General features: G+C 47.1%; 1 protein-coding gene across 1 annotated transcript; it reads left to right on the forward strand.

The window, feature by feature from the left end:
* Positions 1 to 12267: 12267 nt before the first annotated feature.
* On the forward strand, positions 12268 to 14759 carry Ggt6 (gamma-glutamyltransferase 6). Its single transcript, XM_057776503.1, has 4 exons — positions 12268 to 12404; positions 13096 to 13298; positions 13377 to 13490; positions 13732 to 14759. Exons 1-4 carry the CDS (start codon positions 12268 to 12270, stop codon positions 14757 to 14759), a joined length of 1482 nt encoding a protein of 493 aa, XP_057632486.1.
* Positions 14760 to 15476: the final 717 nt, after the last annotated feature.

The raw sequence follows: 15476 nt of genomic DNA on the forward strand, positions 1-15476 counted from the left end.
CAAATGAGACTTTGGGGGTGATTGCTCAGGTAGCCAGTTGTCTCCGTCATAAACTACCTGCTTTAGGAAGCTGCTTGATTACACTTCCTGCCTACTCAAGTAATATTATCTCCCTTCTCAGGCCTTTGATGGGGTTGAAGATTAGATAGTCATAGTTATCTTCCTCTTATGATTTAGCCAAGCTTATTTCCGATGCAAGACTTAAGACTCTTTGGAATAGAATGTTTATTAAAACATTTGTCATATGTTCTTTGCTTAATATTGTTTATATTGGTTGTGATTTTATACTTGATATCTGTTCCCATTGTACATAGTTTTGTATTGTGTTTGGATCACTCTTGTTTGGACAAAAGGGGGAGGTGATGGGGAAGCCTTGTTAACCAATTATCTTTAAGAGATGGGACCAAGTTAGGGTGTAGCTTTCTGGGACCCAGAGGAAAAACAGGTGCACGGCCCAGATGCTCTCTCTCTCTGTGGTTCCCTCGCAGCACAGCTGAGCTGGGACTTCTCATTCCTATTTTGTGAGTTTTTAAAAATATAATTGTTCTATCTTTTAGCTAGCCTGGTTATTTCCCGAATAGAGCTAACTTCTACAGGCCAGTCTTGATCTACCTGGCAATTTCGGGGCAGATGATGGTGTACACAAGGCTCTGGGCTTGATCCCCTATGCTGTAAAAAGGGGAAAACATCACTCCTGTTTTACATTTTAGTGAAACTTAAGAACAGAAAGGAGCAAAAGGGCGATTAAAATTATAGCAACAGAGGCAGGGATGGGGTAGGTAAATTATATTAAAGGCAAAAGACATCTGAATCTTTATCAGCAAAATTGGAAGAACAGAAAATAATATTTATAGAGCTAAAGGAAAACAAACTCACACTTAGAGTTGTATACACAGCTGTATGCTCCAGGAGCAAATGACAAATTAAAGACATTCTCAGTCACCACCGAGAAGAGAAGAATCTAGAAGGAAGCAAGGACCTGCAGAAGCAACGGTAACTGAGGACCTCCGTTGAACACATCGGTGAGACTCAGTTCCTGCCAATTGTGATTACTGATTTGGGGGTTAGTCTGCTGACACTAAAACCACAGCACGTGGGAGTTGGGAGGACAGTCAAGGTCCCCGCCCAGCAGAAGCTGCAGAAGTACTAACTCAAGGTGTCTCAGCTTTGCCCTGCTTTCAGCCAACAGACATGGTTTCACTTTCTGCTCCAGGATTTTGGGTAAGGGCTCAGCTGATAGAGGGGTGTGACTACTCTAGCTGCCCCCACGGAAGGAATCGTGTAATATTTGTGGTTTCATGGTTGGCTTACTTGACTTAGAGTAATAGTCCCAGCCTTCACCCACGTTGCCTCATTGGTCAGGGTGTCTTTCCGATTTAACCCCGAGCAACCTGCCGCACCGTTTATCTACTATTGTCAGTCAATGGGCACTTAGGTCACATCCGGCCCTTGGCTGTTGTTAAAGCACTACTATGACCACGGGTGTGCTTGAACATATTAGTCAGTCACCAATCATTTACAGAACCCTTCCTGTCTTCTAGGGACTGTGGCAAGGTCTGGGGAAACGGCAATAAATAAGACAAACACCCTGGCTTTGAAGAGTTTGCATTCCAATGCAGACAGGCCGTGTTCATACAAGTCACTATCCTCTGACAGCAGGTGCCATGATCGGGCCAGGATATGTGGTTCATAGTAACAGGAAAGGGTAGACCCACCTTATCCAGGGTGGTCTGAGCATGGATGTCCATAGATGGATGCAACTGGGAGAATCAACATAAGGCATGAAAGGTTTGTGCCTCATGGTTTCATGGGATTTCAGTTCTGCACAGCAGGGAAGGCACGGCTGTGCATGGCAGCAGGTGCATGAGGTAGAAACATTAGATCAGAGTGGATCATGGTGAGCTATGATCTTCAAAGACCGACCCCTCTTAAGCTAATTCTGCCATGCAGAACCCACCTTCTAATGGCTCCAGAACATCCCAAAGCAGTACCATCAGCTGGAGAACAAGTGCTCAAAACATGAGTCTATTGGAGACATGTCACATTCAAATCATATAACATGGGACATTTCCCCCACTTCCCAAGTGGTCAGTTATGTTGCCAGGTCAGATATAGGCACAACAGAGACAAGGTTTCCGGTGGTCTCTACCACCTCTAGACCAAGTGGGAAGGAAAGGTGCAGTCGTCCGGCTCTTCCTCTCCCACCCAGGTGGGACAGCCCATTCGGCAACCAATGAGGGTCTCCGCAGTTGTAACTCACACAGCCAGAATGAGTGTGGCATCTGCTGCTTGGAAGGATGGTGACTTTGTAAATGGGCTACCCTTGTGTTCCCCTTTTCCCACCCATCCCATCATTACCCAGTACCCTAGATGCCTCTCTCATTACAGCCAGGTGCCCCCCTTCCTCCTAGTCCCGCCCATGCTCTCAGCGGGACTTCCCAGCTTCTCCTCCACCCTTGGGCCACTCCTCCTGCCCTCCCTCCTACACCTTCACAAAGGACAAGGACATCATGCCTTAAACTTTCTTCTACACAAAAGGAAATACAGAATAGAGGTGACCAGTGACTTAATGGGTAAGAGAGAATCCTTATTTGATGCTTACGGAACTCATGATACTAGTCTCTGGTTCATGTCTGAAAAACCTACTGAATGACTTCCATGTCTGCTTTTGAAGAATTAACTGTAGGAATCTTCCAACTGAAAGAGATTAGAAATCTAGAAAAACACCTAACACCGAAGGAAAAAGAAAAGTAAGGAAATCTGGAGAAAACCCATAAGCCGTGTTTTGAGACACTGAACAACAAGTAACCCAGATTCCTGAGAAGACAGGAATTAATTGTGTAAGATCCTAGCTCAGAAAATATTTGATCACAATACAATGAAGAAGACCCCAAACTAAGCATGCAAGTCTCACTGAGCTGTGGAGGAAAAGACAGCATAAATGTAAAGCAATTTATAAGACAAGGTACTGAGAAAATGCAAGCATCACAGAAAAAAAGCTCCAGATGCCTACAGAAGAGTGTCCTAGAGGGTTGAACCAAGAACTGATTCGCTCATGTGTTAAAAGAAAATACCCAAGGCTAGGAAAAGAGCTGCCATGAAATCCTAGGCCAAACAATGTCTGGAATTCACACAAGACTAGAAATAGTCTAACGAAAAGCTCTTGTCACCCATCAATCACTGGATAGAGTCCTCAGAAAGATCACACATTAGTAGCAGAGTTAATTAACCTCAAAATAAAGTCCTCTTACCATAATAAGGCTTCCAAGGAAGTCTACATGGATCAAGATTATTCACGAGTGTTTTACTACATGCCAGAACAAAACCCAACACTCTACAAAGGAATATGTCAAAATACAGCACTCACCAACATAAAATTTACAGCATCTAGTACCCATTTAAAAATCACCAGCCAGATTGAGGATGTAGCTTAGTATGCACTTGCTTAGTATGCACAAAACTGCATTATGGTCTGGAGAGATGGAGAGCAACTAAGAGGACTGATTGTTCTCACTGAGGACACAGATTCAATTCCCAGCACCCATGTGGTGGCTCACAACCATCCCTACCTCCAGTTCCAAGGGATCTAATACGTACATCTGGCCTCTGTAGGCATCAAGCACATACAAGGTGCACAGACATACATGCAGGCAAACACATACACATGAAATGAAGTTTAAAGCATTGCATTTATTCAATCCTCAATCCACCAACTGAGTGTAGGGACACAAGTCTGTGATCCCAGGAAGTAGAGGCAGGAGGATTAGAAGTTCAAGGTCATTCTTCGCCTCCTTGTGAGTTTGATACCAGCCTGGGATAAAGGAGATCCTGTCTCAAAAAGGAAGGAAAGGAAAGGAAAAGAAAAGAATCACACACACAAAGAAGAAGAAAAGGAGGGGCTGGAGAGATGGCTCAGCGGTTAAGAGCATGGCCTGCTCTTCCAAAGGTCCTGAGTTCAATTCCCTGCAACCACATGGTGGCTCACAACCATCTAAAAATGAGATCTGATGCCCTCTTCTGGCCTGTAGGCAAACATACAGAATATTGTATACATAATAAATAAATAAAATATTTTTTAAAAAAAGAAGAAAAAGATTACCCATTACCTGGAGAAAATACAATCGCTGGGCTGAAGAGATGGCTCAGCAGTTAAGAGTACTTACTTGCTGCCCGTGCAGAGAACCTGAGTTCAGATCCCCGGACCCACACTGGGCAACTCACAAACACCTGTAACTTCAGCTCCAGGAGATCCAACAGGCACCTATGCACATGTGCATACACATATACAGACACACACAAATAAAATAAGACATGTTTTTTAAAGACATGTTCCAGGTTAACCAGAGCTACTACCAAGGCATGTTTCATCAACAACAAACAAGTGACTGTTTCTGTACTGTCACACTCCATTGCCATCTCTATGTGTACATGGCAAACACTATATTGATTACTAAAATTTTGTAACATCTCAAAACTGGATACTTTAATCTCATATCTTCTTCAAAAACATTTGGGACGGGATTTTAGAATCAGTTTGGTCAATTTTTAAGAAAGACAGTTTGCTAAAAGAAAGAGAGGGAGAGAGAGGGAGAGGGAGAGAGATGAAAAGAAAGCCAGCCATTCCCATGAATTTTCATCAAGATGAGGATTCCTTGACAATACTGAGTTTCAAGGTTCATGAACATGGTATATCTCTTCACTCATTTAGGTGGTTTTTGTTTTATTTTGTTTTGTTTATATTGCTATGAATTGACCATGGGGCCTCACTCATGTTAGGCCAGCACTCTACTGCTAATATATATGGCTAACTGTAGATCTTCTTTTAATGTCTCTCAATTTCTTAAAGACTTTCTACTAATTGAAAGAAACCAGGTATACCAGATATACCCAAGTACACACTGTATGACTTTTAAAATATTCAAGCCCTCAAAACATGATTCCTATAAGCATATAAGAATAGAAATAAGGCCGGGCGGTGGTGGCGCACGCCTTTAATCCCAGCACTCGGGAGGCAGAGGCAGGCGGATCTCTGTGAGTTCGAGACCAGCCTGGTCTACAGAGCTAGTTCCGGGACGGGCTCCAAAGCCACAGAGAAACCCTGTCTCGAAAAACCAAAAAAAAAAAAGAATAGAAATAAGATCAGCAGTTTTCAAAGGTTGGAAATATTAATAAAAAGTGAGGAAAAGGTTATGAGAAACTTTGTGGATATTGAAAATGGCTGTGGAGTTGATGGTTATACAGGTAAACACTGAATTTTACATTATGCAAAGTATACTTCAATAAATTTGATTTTAAAAACACAGGTCAGGTGTGGGTGGCACACACCCAGCATTCTGGAGGCAGAGGTAGATGGATCTTTGTGGGTTTGAGGACCAACAGGGTGTACATGATAAATTCACAGGGAACATGGTGAGATCATCTAAAAAAAAACCAAACAAAAACTCCAACTCCAACGTGTAAAATACTTGTTAGCTAGTAATGATTTTGATAATAAAATGAAGGACGCGCCTGATTAAAAACTGGTACTCCTAAAATCTGCTGGGGGCAGAAATGGGATGGTACCCTATAAAATGAATGTGAGCCAGAGGCTCAAGGATTCAAGTCCTATCAAAGGCTTCTCAAAGGCCGGGCGGTGGTGGCACACGCCTTTAATCCCAGCACTTGGGAGGCAGAGGCAGGCGGATCTATGTGAGTTCGAGACCAGCCTGGTCATGTAGAGCTAGTTCCAGGACAGGCTCCAAAACCACAAAGAAACCCTGTCTCGAAAAACCAAAAAAAAAAAAAAAAGCTTCTCAAGAGCGCCACCTGGAGGCAAAGTAGGCCTCAACAGCAGCCTCTTACAGCGGGTGATCCCGGTGAAGGCTGGGGCTGAGGCGAAGCGCTGTGCCAGCTCACGCGGGACCTGGGCCTGGCCGCCGCTCCCACCTCCTGCCAGTTTCAGCGCTGGGGAAACAAAAGCCATCAAGTAGGAAGTGAAGAGAACCCAAGAACAGATAAATAAATCCTCTTCCCCCCCTCACTCTTACCAGCTGCCTGCTCAAACAGAACAAGGAGTTGCAAAAAATACTTTTTTCTTTTTTACTTTAAGTAATCATAAGTTTGGGGAAATTTGGAAAGTTTCTTGGCCTGTTGTTAATTTCCTTGTGCTTTTTTTTTTTTTTTTTTTTTGCTTGTTTTATTGTGGTAAATATACACCCCACAAAATGTACTGTTCTAACCGCACAACAGTTCTAGAAAGCCAAGGGCACTGCTGCCCTCAAGTTCTTTCTTCTCTTCACCCACGCATGTAATTCCCCTTTCTGGTTCCTCTCTCTTCCCTTCTTCTCTTCACTTTCTAGGTGGTGGCCCTGAAGAGCTTTCTCTGGGAGGTTCTTCTCTTGGACAGGCAGGTCCACCTTCCACCCAAACCAAGCCTCCCTGTGTGCCACTGCCACCTCGTGGTCAATTTTCATGTGGGTTAGTGTCCCAGTTTCTAGAAATGTCACCTCTCAATCATTCTTGTAGGCAGATGGCCTTGTTGCTGTCAGGGAGGAGACCAGAGAGGAGGCAGTCAAAGCCCAACAACCAGCCGCTTCCACAATTCAGGTGGAAAAGACAGGAAGATTTGAGCCAGGCGTGGTAGGGCACACCTATAAACCCAGCCCTCAGGAAGCTAATGCAAGAGGGTCACAAGTTCAAGGCCAGCCTATGCTGTGGTAGTGAGATCCTTTCTCAAAAGAACAAAGGAGGGGCTGGATAAATGACTCTGTGGTTAAGAACACTGACTGTTCTTCCAGAGGACCTGAGTTCAATTCCCAGCACCCACATAGCAGCTCACAACTCTAGTTCCAGATCTGCCATCATCACACAGACATGCATGCAGGCAAAACACAATACATAAAGAATAAAGATAAATGCTTTAAAAAAAAACAATAAAGGATTTGACAGACGGATCGGAGGTAAAAACATACTGCTCTTCCAGAGGACCCTCGTTCAGCTCCCAGCACCCAGGATGGGTGGCTCCTAACCACCTATAACTCCAGCTCCAGGATAATCTGACACCTCTGGCTTCCTCAGGCACCTGCACTTACATATGCATACACACAGAGACATAAACATAAAGCAAAATAATAAAAAGTTTAAGTAAATAAATAGTTGGCTAAGATATACACCTCCAGTGTATACTGAAGATCTGAGTTCAACCCCCAGAATCCATGTAAATAAGAAAGGAGACTGGTCAAAGTTGTCTCTGACTTCCACACACATGCTGTCATGTGCAGCTCCCCGTGTGTGCATGTGCATATACACACAATAATAAATAAGTAAGTGAGGGCTGGAGAGATGACTCAGCATTTAAGAACACTGACTGTTCTTCCAGAGGTCCCTAGTTCAATTCCCGGCAACCACATGGTGGCTCACAACCATCTGTAATGAGATCTGGTGCCCTCTTCTGGGGTGCAGGTATGCACACAGGCAGAATACTGTATACATAATAAATAAATAAATCTTTAAAAAGATAAGTAAGTGAAAAGGAGAGGAAAAGGCAACCTGGAAGTTTTGGATAAGAGATAAAAGCAAGGTTGGAAGCCAGGCGCTTTAATCCCAGCACTTGGGAGACAGAGACAGGTCGATCTCTGAGTTCAAACCCAGCCTGATCTACAGAGCGAGTTCCAGGACAGCCAGGGCTACACATAGAAACTATGCATTGAGCCCCAGTCCCCGCAAAAATAGCAAAACTGGAGATGGTTCAGCAGTTCAGAGCGCCAAGTTCAGTTCCCAGCACCCGCACAGTGGCTGACATCATCTGTAACTCAATGCCATCTTTTAGCCTTTTTGGGTAAACACACACATATTAAAATAATTCTTTTTACATAACTTTTTAATTTTTTGTTTTACTGGTGCTTTGCCTGTATGTATGTCTGTGAGGATGTTGGATCCTGGAGTTACAGATAGCTGTGAGCTTCCATGTGGGTGCTGGGAATTGAACCCGGTTCCTCTGGAAGTGCAGTCAGTGCTCTTAACTGTTGAGACATTTCTCCAGCCCCCAGCTTTTTAATTTTTGAAATTATAATTACATCATTTCCCTTTTTGTCCCTCTAACTCCTTCCATGTAGTGTCTATAAAATAAATCTTTAACAATGAATGAAGAACTAGATACTACCGGGAGAGACTCATGGATGGGGTGGGGTCCATTCCTTCTGCTTTAGAAATATAAAGGAGAGAAAGTGACAATTTTATGCCTCCTTGTTGCGTTTTGCGCCCCCTCCCCGCCCAGTCTGCACTCTATGTGCTAGAATCCAATTTGCGAGCTTTGGGCAAGGGGCTGGAGGTTGAGGAAACACACGCAGAGACAGACCAACACTCGAACCTCCAGTCGCTGGTACAAAAGCCCTTCTTTAACAGCACCATAGAGGCATAAATACCCTGCAGTCAATGGCCAACGGGTGAAAATCCCATCCTCTGATCCTCTAGGCAAAGCACAGCTTTTAGTCACTTCAATTAGAAGGCTCTAGACAGGGAAGAGCAGTTCAAGGCCAGGACTCAATTAGTCCCAACACCTCCTACTGGATTGCAATAACCATCCTGTACAGGTCTAACACACACCTTCGGGAAACAAGCAAGGTCAGGATAGGACAACGTCTTTGCTGCCATCTTGAAATTCTCAATGAACCCAGCCAGGATCAAACATGCTCCAACACTGCCTCCACCTCCCATATGTGTATATATTTGTGTCTATGAGATTTTGAAAGACTGTCTTTCAATTGCCGGGTACAGTAGTTTACATCTATAATCCCAGCACTCAGCATACTGAGTCAGGAAGATAGCAAATCTCAGGCTACTGTGGGCCACACAGTGAGTTCCTTGCTACAAAGTTAGTTCCTGTCTCAAAACAAAGGAAAACAAATTGCCACAAATGCATACACTGCTTGGATACCTCTTTTAAAAGACTGTTTTATGTGCATGACTATTTTACCTTTATGTGCATGTATGCACCATGTGTGTGCCTGAGCATAACCTCTCAGGAGTTACAGGTGGTTGTGAGCCATCATCTGGGTGCTAGGAACTGAATCCAGGTTCTCTGAAAGAGCAGCAATGCTCTTAACTTCTGAGCCTACTGACAGGATCTCTCTAATAGCCCTGGCTGTCCTGGAACTCACTATGTAGACCAGGCAGGCCTCAAACTCACAGACATCTGTGCGCCTCTGCCTCGTGAGTACTGGGATCAAAGGCTTGCACCACCACAGCTGGCTGTTTGGGGAGATTTGAGAAAAGATATTACTATGTAGCCCAGACTGCCTGAGCTCACAACCTTCCTGTTCCAACTTCCTGAGTGTTGGAATGACAGGCATGTCTGAAAACATAGGAAAAACACTTTTTTCTAGAACTCAGGACGGAACTCAAGGCCTTGCCCATGAAAAGCAAAGCACCCTCTGCCTCATGTTTATAACCCTACTTGTTTTAGTTAGTTTGTTGCTGTTGTTTTGTTTGAGACAACATCTCAGACAGCCAAGGCTGGCCTTGAACTCTTGATCCTGTTGCCTCCAGGTCCTCAATGAAGGGATTGTATGTCTATGCTATCATGCTTGGCTTCCCAAGCTTACTTTCTTTTTATTTTAATTATGTGTATTTGTGTATCTGTGTATGTACATATAGGTTCAAGTGGGTACAGGTATCCTCAGACGCCCAAAGAGGAGAGAAGAGGGTGTTTGATCCCCTAGAGCTAGAGTTGTAGGCAGTTATGAGATGCCCGATGTGGGTGCTGGCAACAGAACTCAGGTTCTCTGCAAGAGCAGTTATGTTCTTGGCCCCTTGTTTTGTTTCTTAACACAGAGTCTCACTAAGTAACCAAGGCTAGCTTTGATCTTATAATTCTCTTGCCGGGACCTCCTGAGTGCTCCGATTACAGGCATATGGGACTGTACATCTTTTTTTAAATACTTTTAAATGTATTTTATTGTTTTGTCTGCATGTATGTGCACCATGTTCAGGGCATGCCTGGTGCCTAGTGAGGTAAAAGAAGGCACAGATTTCCTGGAAATGAAGTTATGGGCAGTTGTGAGCCACCATTTAGGTACTGGGAATCAAATCCAGGTCACCTACAAGAGCAACAAGTGCTCTTAACTGCTGAGCCATTGCTTTCACCCCTAAGATTTAAAATAAAAAAACAAAACAAGCCGGGCGGTGGTGGCGCACGCCTTTAATCCCAGCACTTGGGAGGCAGAGGTAGGCGGATCTCTGTGAGTTCGAGACCAGCCTGGTCTACAAGAGCTAGTTCCAGGACAGGCTCCAAAGCCACAGAGAAACCCTATCTCGAAAAACCAAAAAAAAAAAAAAAAACCAAAAAAAAAAAAAACAAACAATTTATGCTAGCTGGGCATGGTGGAAGGAACAAAGGGAGGAACGAAGGAACAAAGGAAGGGAAGAAAGGAAAGAAGGAAGGAAGGAAGGAAGGAAGGAAGGAAGGAAGGAAGGAAAGCTGTCCACGAAGTTCAGTGACAGCGGATATGTTCAGGGAATGTTGCAAGGACTTGATCCTTTGATGAATCTTGTATAGACAGTGTGTAGAAATAGCAGCTAGTAGGTATCATGTGGGAGAGTGGTGAAAACTGTAACAAATTGGGCAGTGGTGGCGCAGGCCTTTAATCCCAGCGTTCCGGAGGCAGAGGCAGGCAGATCTCTGTGAGTTCAAGGTCAGCCTGGTCTGCAAGAGCTAATTCCAGGACAAGCCCCAAAGCTACAGAGAAACCCTGTCTCCAAAAACAAAAACAAAAAACAAAATACTGTAACAAATAAAAATAATGGCTGACTAACAGAAAAATCCAGGCCCATTCTCTAACGAACCCGCTTTTTTATGACATAAAAATTAAGCCACTTACATTTTGATATTAAACTTTTAATTAATTAAGCCAGGCATGGTAACGTGTGCCCATAATCCCAGCATTGAGGAGGTAAAAGGCCATCCTCCCTCAGCTGAGGGAAGCCTGGGCTGTGTGAAAACAAAAGAAGGGCCTCTGAGACGGCTCAGTTCTCCGGCTAAAGGTGCTCTTTGTCAAGCCTGACCGCTTAAGTTTGGTCACCTACCACAAGTTGTCCTCAAACAAACAAACAAAAAATCAAAAACCTTTTAATTTACTAAACATTAGTAATAGTTTTGTTTGTTTGTTTTAAAGGATAAGACATCCGGGTGTCACCACCTTTAATCCCAGCACTGGGAGGCAGAGGAAGGTGGATCTCTGGGAGTTAGGGGCCAGGCTGGTGAGTTTTAGTACAGCCAGGGCTATGTAGACCTTATCTCAGAAAGAAGAAAGAAGGAAGGAAGGGAGGAGGGAGGGAGGGAGGGAGGGAGGGAGGGAGGGAGGGAGGGAGGGAGGAAGGAAGGAAGGAAGGAGGGAAGGAAGGAAGGAAAAACAGACATCTCTAGCTTCTCATATGGCCCTGTTCCTATTCCATACTCCTGCCACATTCTGACTCTAAAAGCTAACCAGTCCTGCCTGGTTTTGAGTCTTGCATAAGACACACAATGTGTGCCCTTCCCTGCCTGGCCTCTCACCATGTTCCTTCTGACTCAGAAACAATATTACACATGACTGTAGCTTGCTCATTCTGCTACTAATACCCCATTGCCTGAATAGTGGCTTTTGAGGCTCATTTTCCTGATAGTGGGTATTTGAGCAGTTTCCAGTGTGGGACTGTTGTGAATAGCACTGCTTGGCCCTGGAACACATCCTTGGTGTGAATGGGGAGAAAGAATTGGAACCACGTTTACCAGACTGTTTCGCCACAGATGTCTCTGATGCCACCTCCTGGACAGGAGTCATATGACATATCCAGGGTGGCCTTCAAAAGAGTCATCTCAAGAGCTTGTGGTATAAGACTGGACCATGACCCTACCTGGAAGCCACACCCCTTACAATATAACCTGGTTGGTGTTGCTAAGCCACCACCCAAACCACCCTTGAATCCTAGTTCTAATCATGTTCACAGTCCCTAGAGATCTAGGTAATTAGAGATCTCAAAGGTTAAGAGGGGACTCTCCCCACTATACCCCATGGTCTATGGCTATAGTGTTGGGCTCATCCTAGACTTGGATAAACTGTGACCCCTGTGTGGCAGTTGTTTGGGGAATGAGGCAGCCTCCCTGGCCCGGCCCCGCCCTGCCCAGACCTGTTCCCATTTCACCACCTCCCTTCCCCAAGGCCACCCAGCAGCAACCACAGCCTGCTTGCCTCCCTACCTGGCAGTCTCAACTGCCAGGGTTCTCGGCAGGGACCTGGAGCAGCCCAGGCCATGGAGGCCACCACAGGGCCTGTGCTCTACCACAAGCTGCAACTCTGGGAGCCTGGCATGGAGTCGGAGGAGGAGGAAGAGGAAGAAATAGCAGAGCCACTGGTCCTCTCCCTAAGGAGATCCCAAAATACCCCCCGGTGAGTCATCAAGGGGCCTGGGAACCCCATAACTCAGGCTGGAAGGCTGGCAAGGTCCTCTCTCTGGAGCCCCTCAGCTGGGTCAGGCAACCCCACAGTGGCTGAGCTCCAGGGACTTTCTAGATGAGTGGGGGAAGGGCACTCTAGGCGGCAGACCCAACTTGGGATTGAGCCAGTCAATCAAAGGTCTATGTGTCTGAAAGGACACTTGTACCAAGCCAGTCCTATCCTGTTTCATCTTTGCCAGCCTCACCCTACCCCCATGCCACAGCACCAGCTAGGCAGGTTGGGACCTGGCTACACCTGGCTGAGCCCTGCTGCTCGGCCTCCTCTCTCCTGTACGCCAAGCCCCTTCCAGGCTTCCCTCTGACTAACTGGCCTCTGCCTCCACCAACTCTTCTGTGGACACTCCCTCGAAGCCAGCCTCAGTTTCTCCAGATTTTTCCTACCTCAGTGTCTTTGCAGTGCCCCGGACCTGGAATATTCTCTCTGTCTCTGTCTCTGTCTGTCTCTGTCTCTCTCTGTCTCTCTCTCTGTCTCTCTCTCTCTGTCTGTCTGTCTCTCTCTCTCTCTGCTTAGCCAGTTTATACTCTTGCAAAATCAAACCTTTTGGGAAAACATTCCTTGGGTTCTCTCAGGATTATTGGGTGCCCTCCACTCCATCCCTGGCTCAGGACTCCCCTTTCTGCAGGAACAAGGTTGGTGGGCTGCCAGGAGCCTGGGCCCGCCTGTTGGCAAGTCTGCTGCTGCTAGCTGTTAGCAGCTCCCTGGCTCTGAGGCAGCTGCACAGTAGGGACAGTCCAAAAGAAAACTTGGGCTCTGTGGCCCCTCCAGCCAGCAGACACTCCCATCACCCTGGTGTGTACCACCATGGAGCCATTATCAGCCCTGCAGGTCAGTGCTGGGGAAGGGGCTAGGGGGTCAATGGTCCAGGCCACCTCCCCATCACCCATAGATCTTTCCTTACTGCAGCCACATGTTCTCAGCTGGGCCAAGAGCTGCTTGTCGCTGGGGGGAATGTCGTGGATGCTGGAGTTGGAGCAGCTTTGTGTCTGGCGGTGGTACATCCTCATGCAACAGGGCTAGGTCAGTGTGATCGGTGGGCCCGGGACAGAGACTCCAACCTGGGACTTAGTCAGTGGCCATTACCTCAAGACTGGCTAGTGAGAAGGACACAAGATCTGAGCACCAACCCTAGTCTTGGGTAACCTTTGACCCCCAACCTGGTCAGTAACTCCTGTTTCTCCACCTGGGACTGCCAGAGGATCCTGACCCCAGCCCTGGTCAGTGCCTCTGACCCCTGTGTGGTCTCTTTGTCTCCCAACAGGTGGCATGTTCTGGGGCCTCTTCTACAACAGCTCCTCAGGAAACTCCACTGCCCTGACAGCAGGCCCAGTGCAAACCCTGGCCCCGGGCCTGGGGCTGCCCACAGCTCTGCCTGCCCTTCATTTGCTTCACACACACTTCGGCCGCCTGCCCTGGCCACAGCTGTTGGCCAAGCCCACCAAGCTGGCTCAAGAGGGCTTTGAGGTAGATGCGCCCCTGGAAAGCGCACTAGCAGCCCAGGGCACCAAGGGACTCTGTCCACTCTTCTGCCATACCAATGGGGCTCCACTGAGCCTTGGGGCTCGAGCTACCAACCCCAAACTGGCAGCTGTGTTGCACCAGGCAGCCCTGGCCTCTAGCCCTGATCTTGCTGGAGATGCCTTGCTGAGTCTGCTGGTCAAAGACCTGGGGCTAGGGGAGGCTCCTGCTCAGCCCAGGCCCGCCTTAGAGCCCGCGTTGCAGCTTTCCATGCCGCAGGGTGTCCTCTTCACTACTCCTGGTCCCTCAGCTGGCCCAGAACTTCTGGAACTGCTGGAGTCTGCCCTTCACTCCAGGACACCCAGCCCTACTTCCTGTCTGTCTCTCCTGCAAACTGCCATGATCTCAGGGAATAGCGCCGTGGCCACCGTGGACAGCAGCGGTTCTATGCTCCTCCTAACCTCCTCAATCAACAGCTCCTTTGGTTCTGGACTCCTGTCCCCAAGCACTGGGGTTCTGCTCAGCAACCTGGTAGCCAGATCGGCACCTAGTGCCTGGGCCTGCCCACTCATTCTCCGTGGCACCCTGGATGACATGGAATCCGATATGTTGGGGCTAGTGGCTTCAGGGATGCCCAGAGGGACCAAGGCCATCACTTGCACCTTGCTCAATCATCTGGCAACACCTCAAACCCAGCATCAAGCTCAACAAAGACCCACAGAAAGCCCTGGAGTTTGTGACCAAGGGAGCCTACTCCAAGTGGCAGTCCATGCAGAACATGCCCATGTCTCCAGTGTCCCCAGTGGCTGCTGCCCCTTCCAGGGGTATTAACAGAGGGACGGAGTCTGGAAAGGGCAAAGCTATCTGGAACCTGAGGGCCAGAAAAGAGGCTTAACAACAATGAGTGCAGACAGAGAATGTATCTGTGATGTGTTCGCTGCCTCTTCAGCCCGCCGTTCATCATGTTCTGTCACCTGGCTCTAGCTGTCATCCAGGGCTAGTTAGTCCCACCGTGTTTCCTGGTACCCACACTGATGGAATTGCTGGGTTTTCTATCAGATCAGGACCTAGAGGATGATGAAAAGGAGACTCAGCTTCAGGAAAGTCAGGGGAAGGTTGAGATCCTAGTCTTTGGGCAGTATGGGCAGCGCCGTCTTCCACTGGACCATGCCCTGCTGATCTTTATCAATTGCCATGGAAGTTAATAAAGTCCAAATCTCCCAGGGGCCAAGTGTCATCCCTGCTTCTGGGTTAACTTTTTCATTATCCCTTGAGATCTCTGATGCCAAGGCATCCGCCATGTGCAACACAGATGGCGAACACCAGACACAGTGGCGCCTGGACTGGTGTCTTTCAGCTTTCCCCTGCTCCACCCACCTTCTGCGTCCTGGGGTTCTATCTGTGCAAGGTAAATCTTAGTTTCACAGGTAGGACATGGCAGAGTAGAGAAGGGTTGGGCAAGTGGGTAGGGGACACCGCTGGTAACAAAGGCCTGGAACTGGGTTTCCGTGAGCTTCCCTTTAGGGTTGTAATCTCCGGGCTACAACC

The sequence above is a fragment of the Chionomys nivalis genome, chromosome 7, assembly GCF_950005125.1.
Source record: "Chionomys nivalis chromosome 7, mChiNiv1.1, whole genome shotgun sequence".
Lineage (NCBI taxonomy): Eukaryota > Metazoa > Chordata > Mammalia > Rodentia > Cricetidae > Chionomys > Chionomys nivalis.

Excerpts from the sequence above, each read along its gene's own strand:
- Ggt6 (XM_057776503.1), top strand. The coding sequence starts at position 12,268 with ATGGAGGCCACCACAGGGCCTGTGCTCTACCACAAGCTGCAACTCTGG. Across the intron at positions 12,405-13,095 it reads AGATCCCAAAATACCCCCCG|GAACAAGGTTGGTGGGCTGC; the intron begins GTGAGTCATCAA and ends CCCTTTCTGCAG. Across the intron at positions 13,299-13,376 it reads AGCCATTATCAGCCCTGCAG|CCACATGTTCTCAGCTGGGC; the intron begins GTCAGTGCTGGG and ends TCCTTACTGCAG.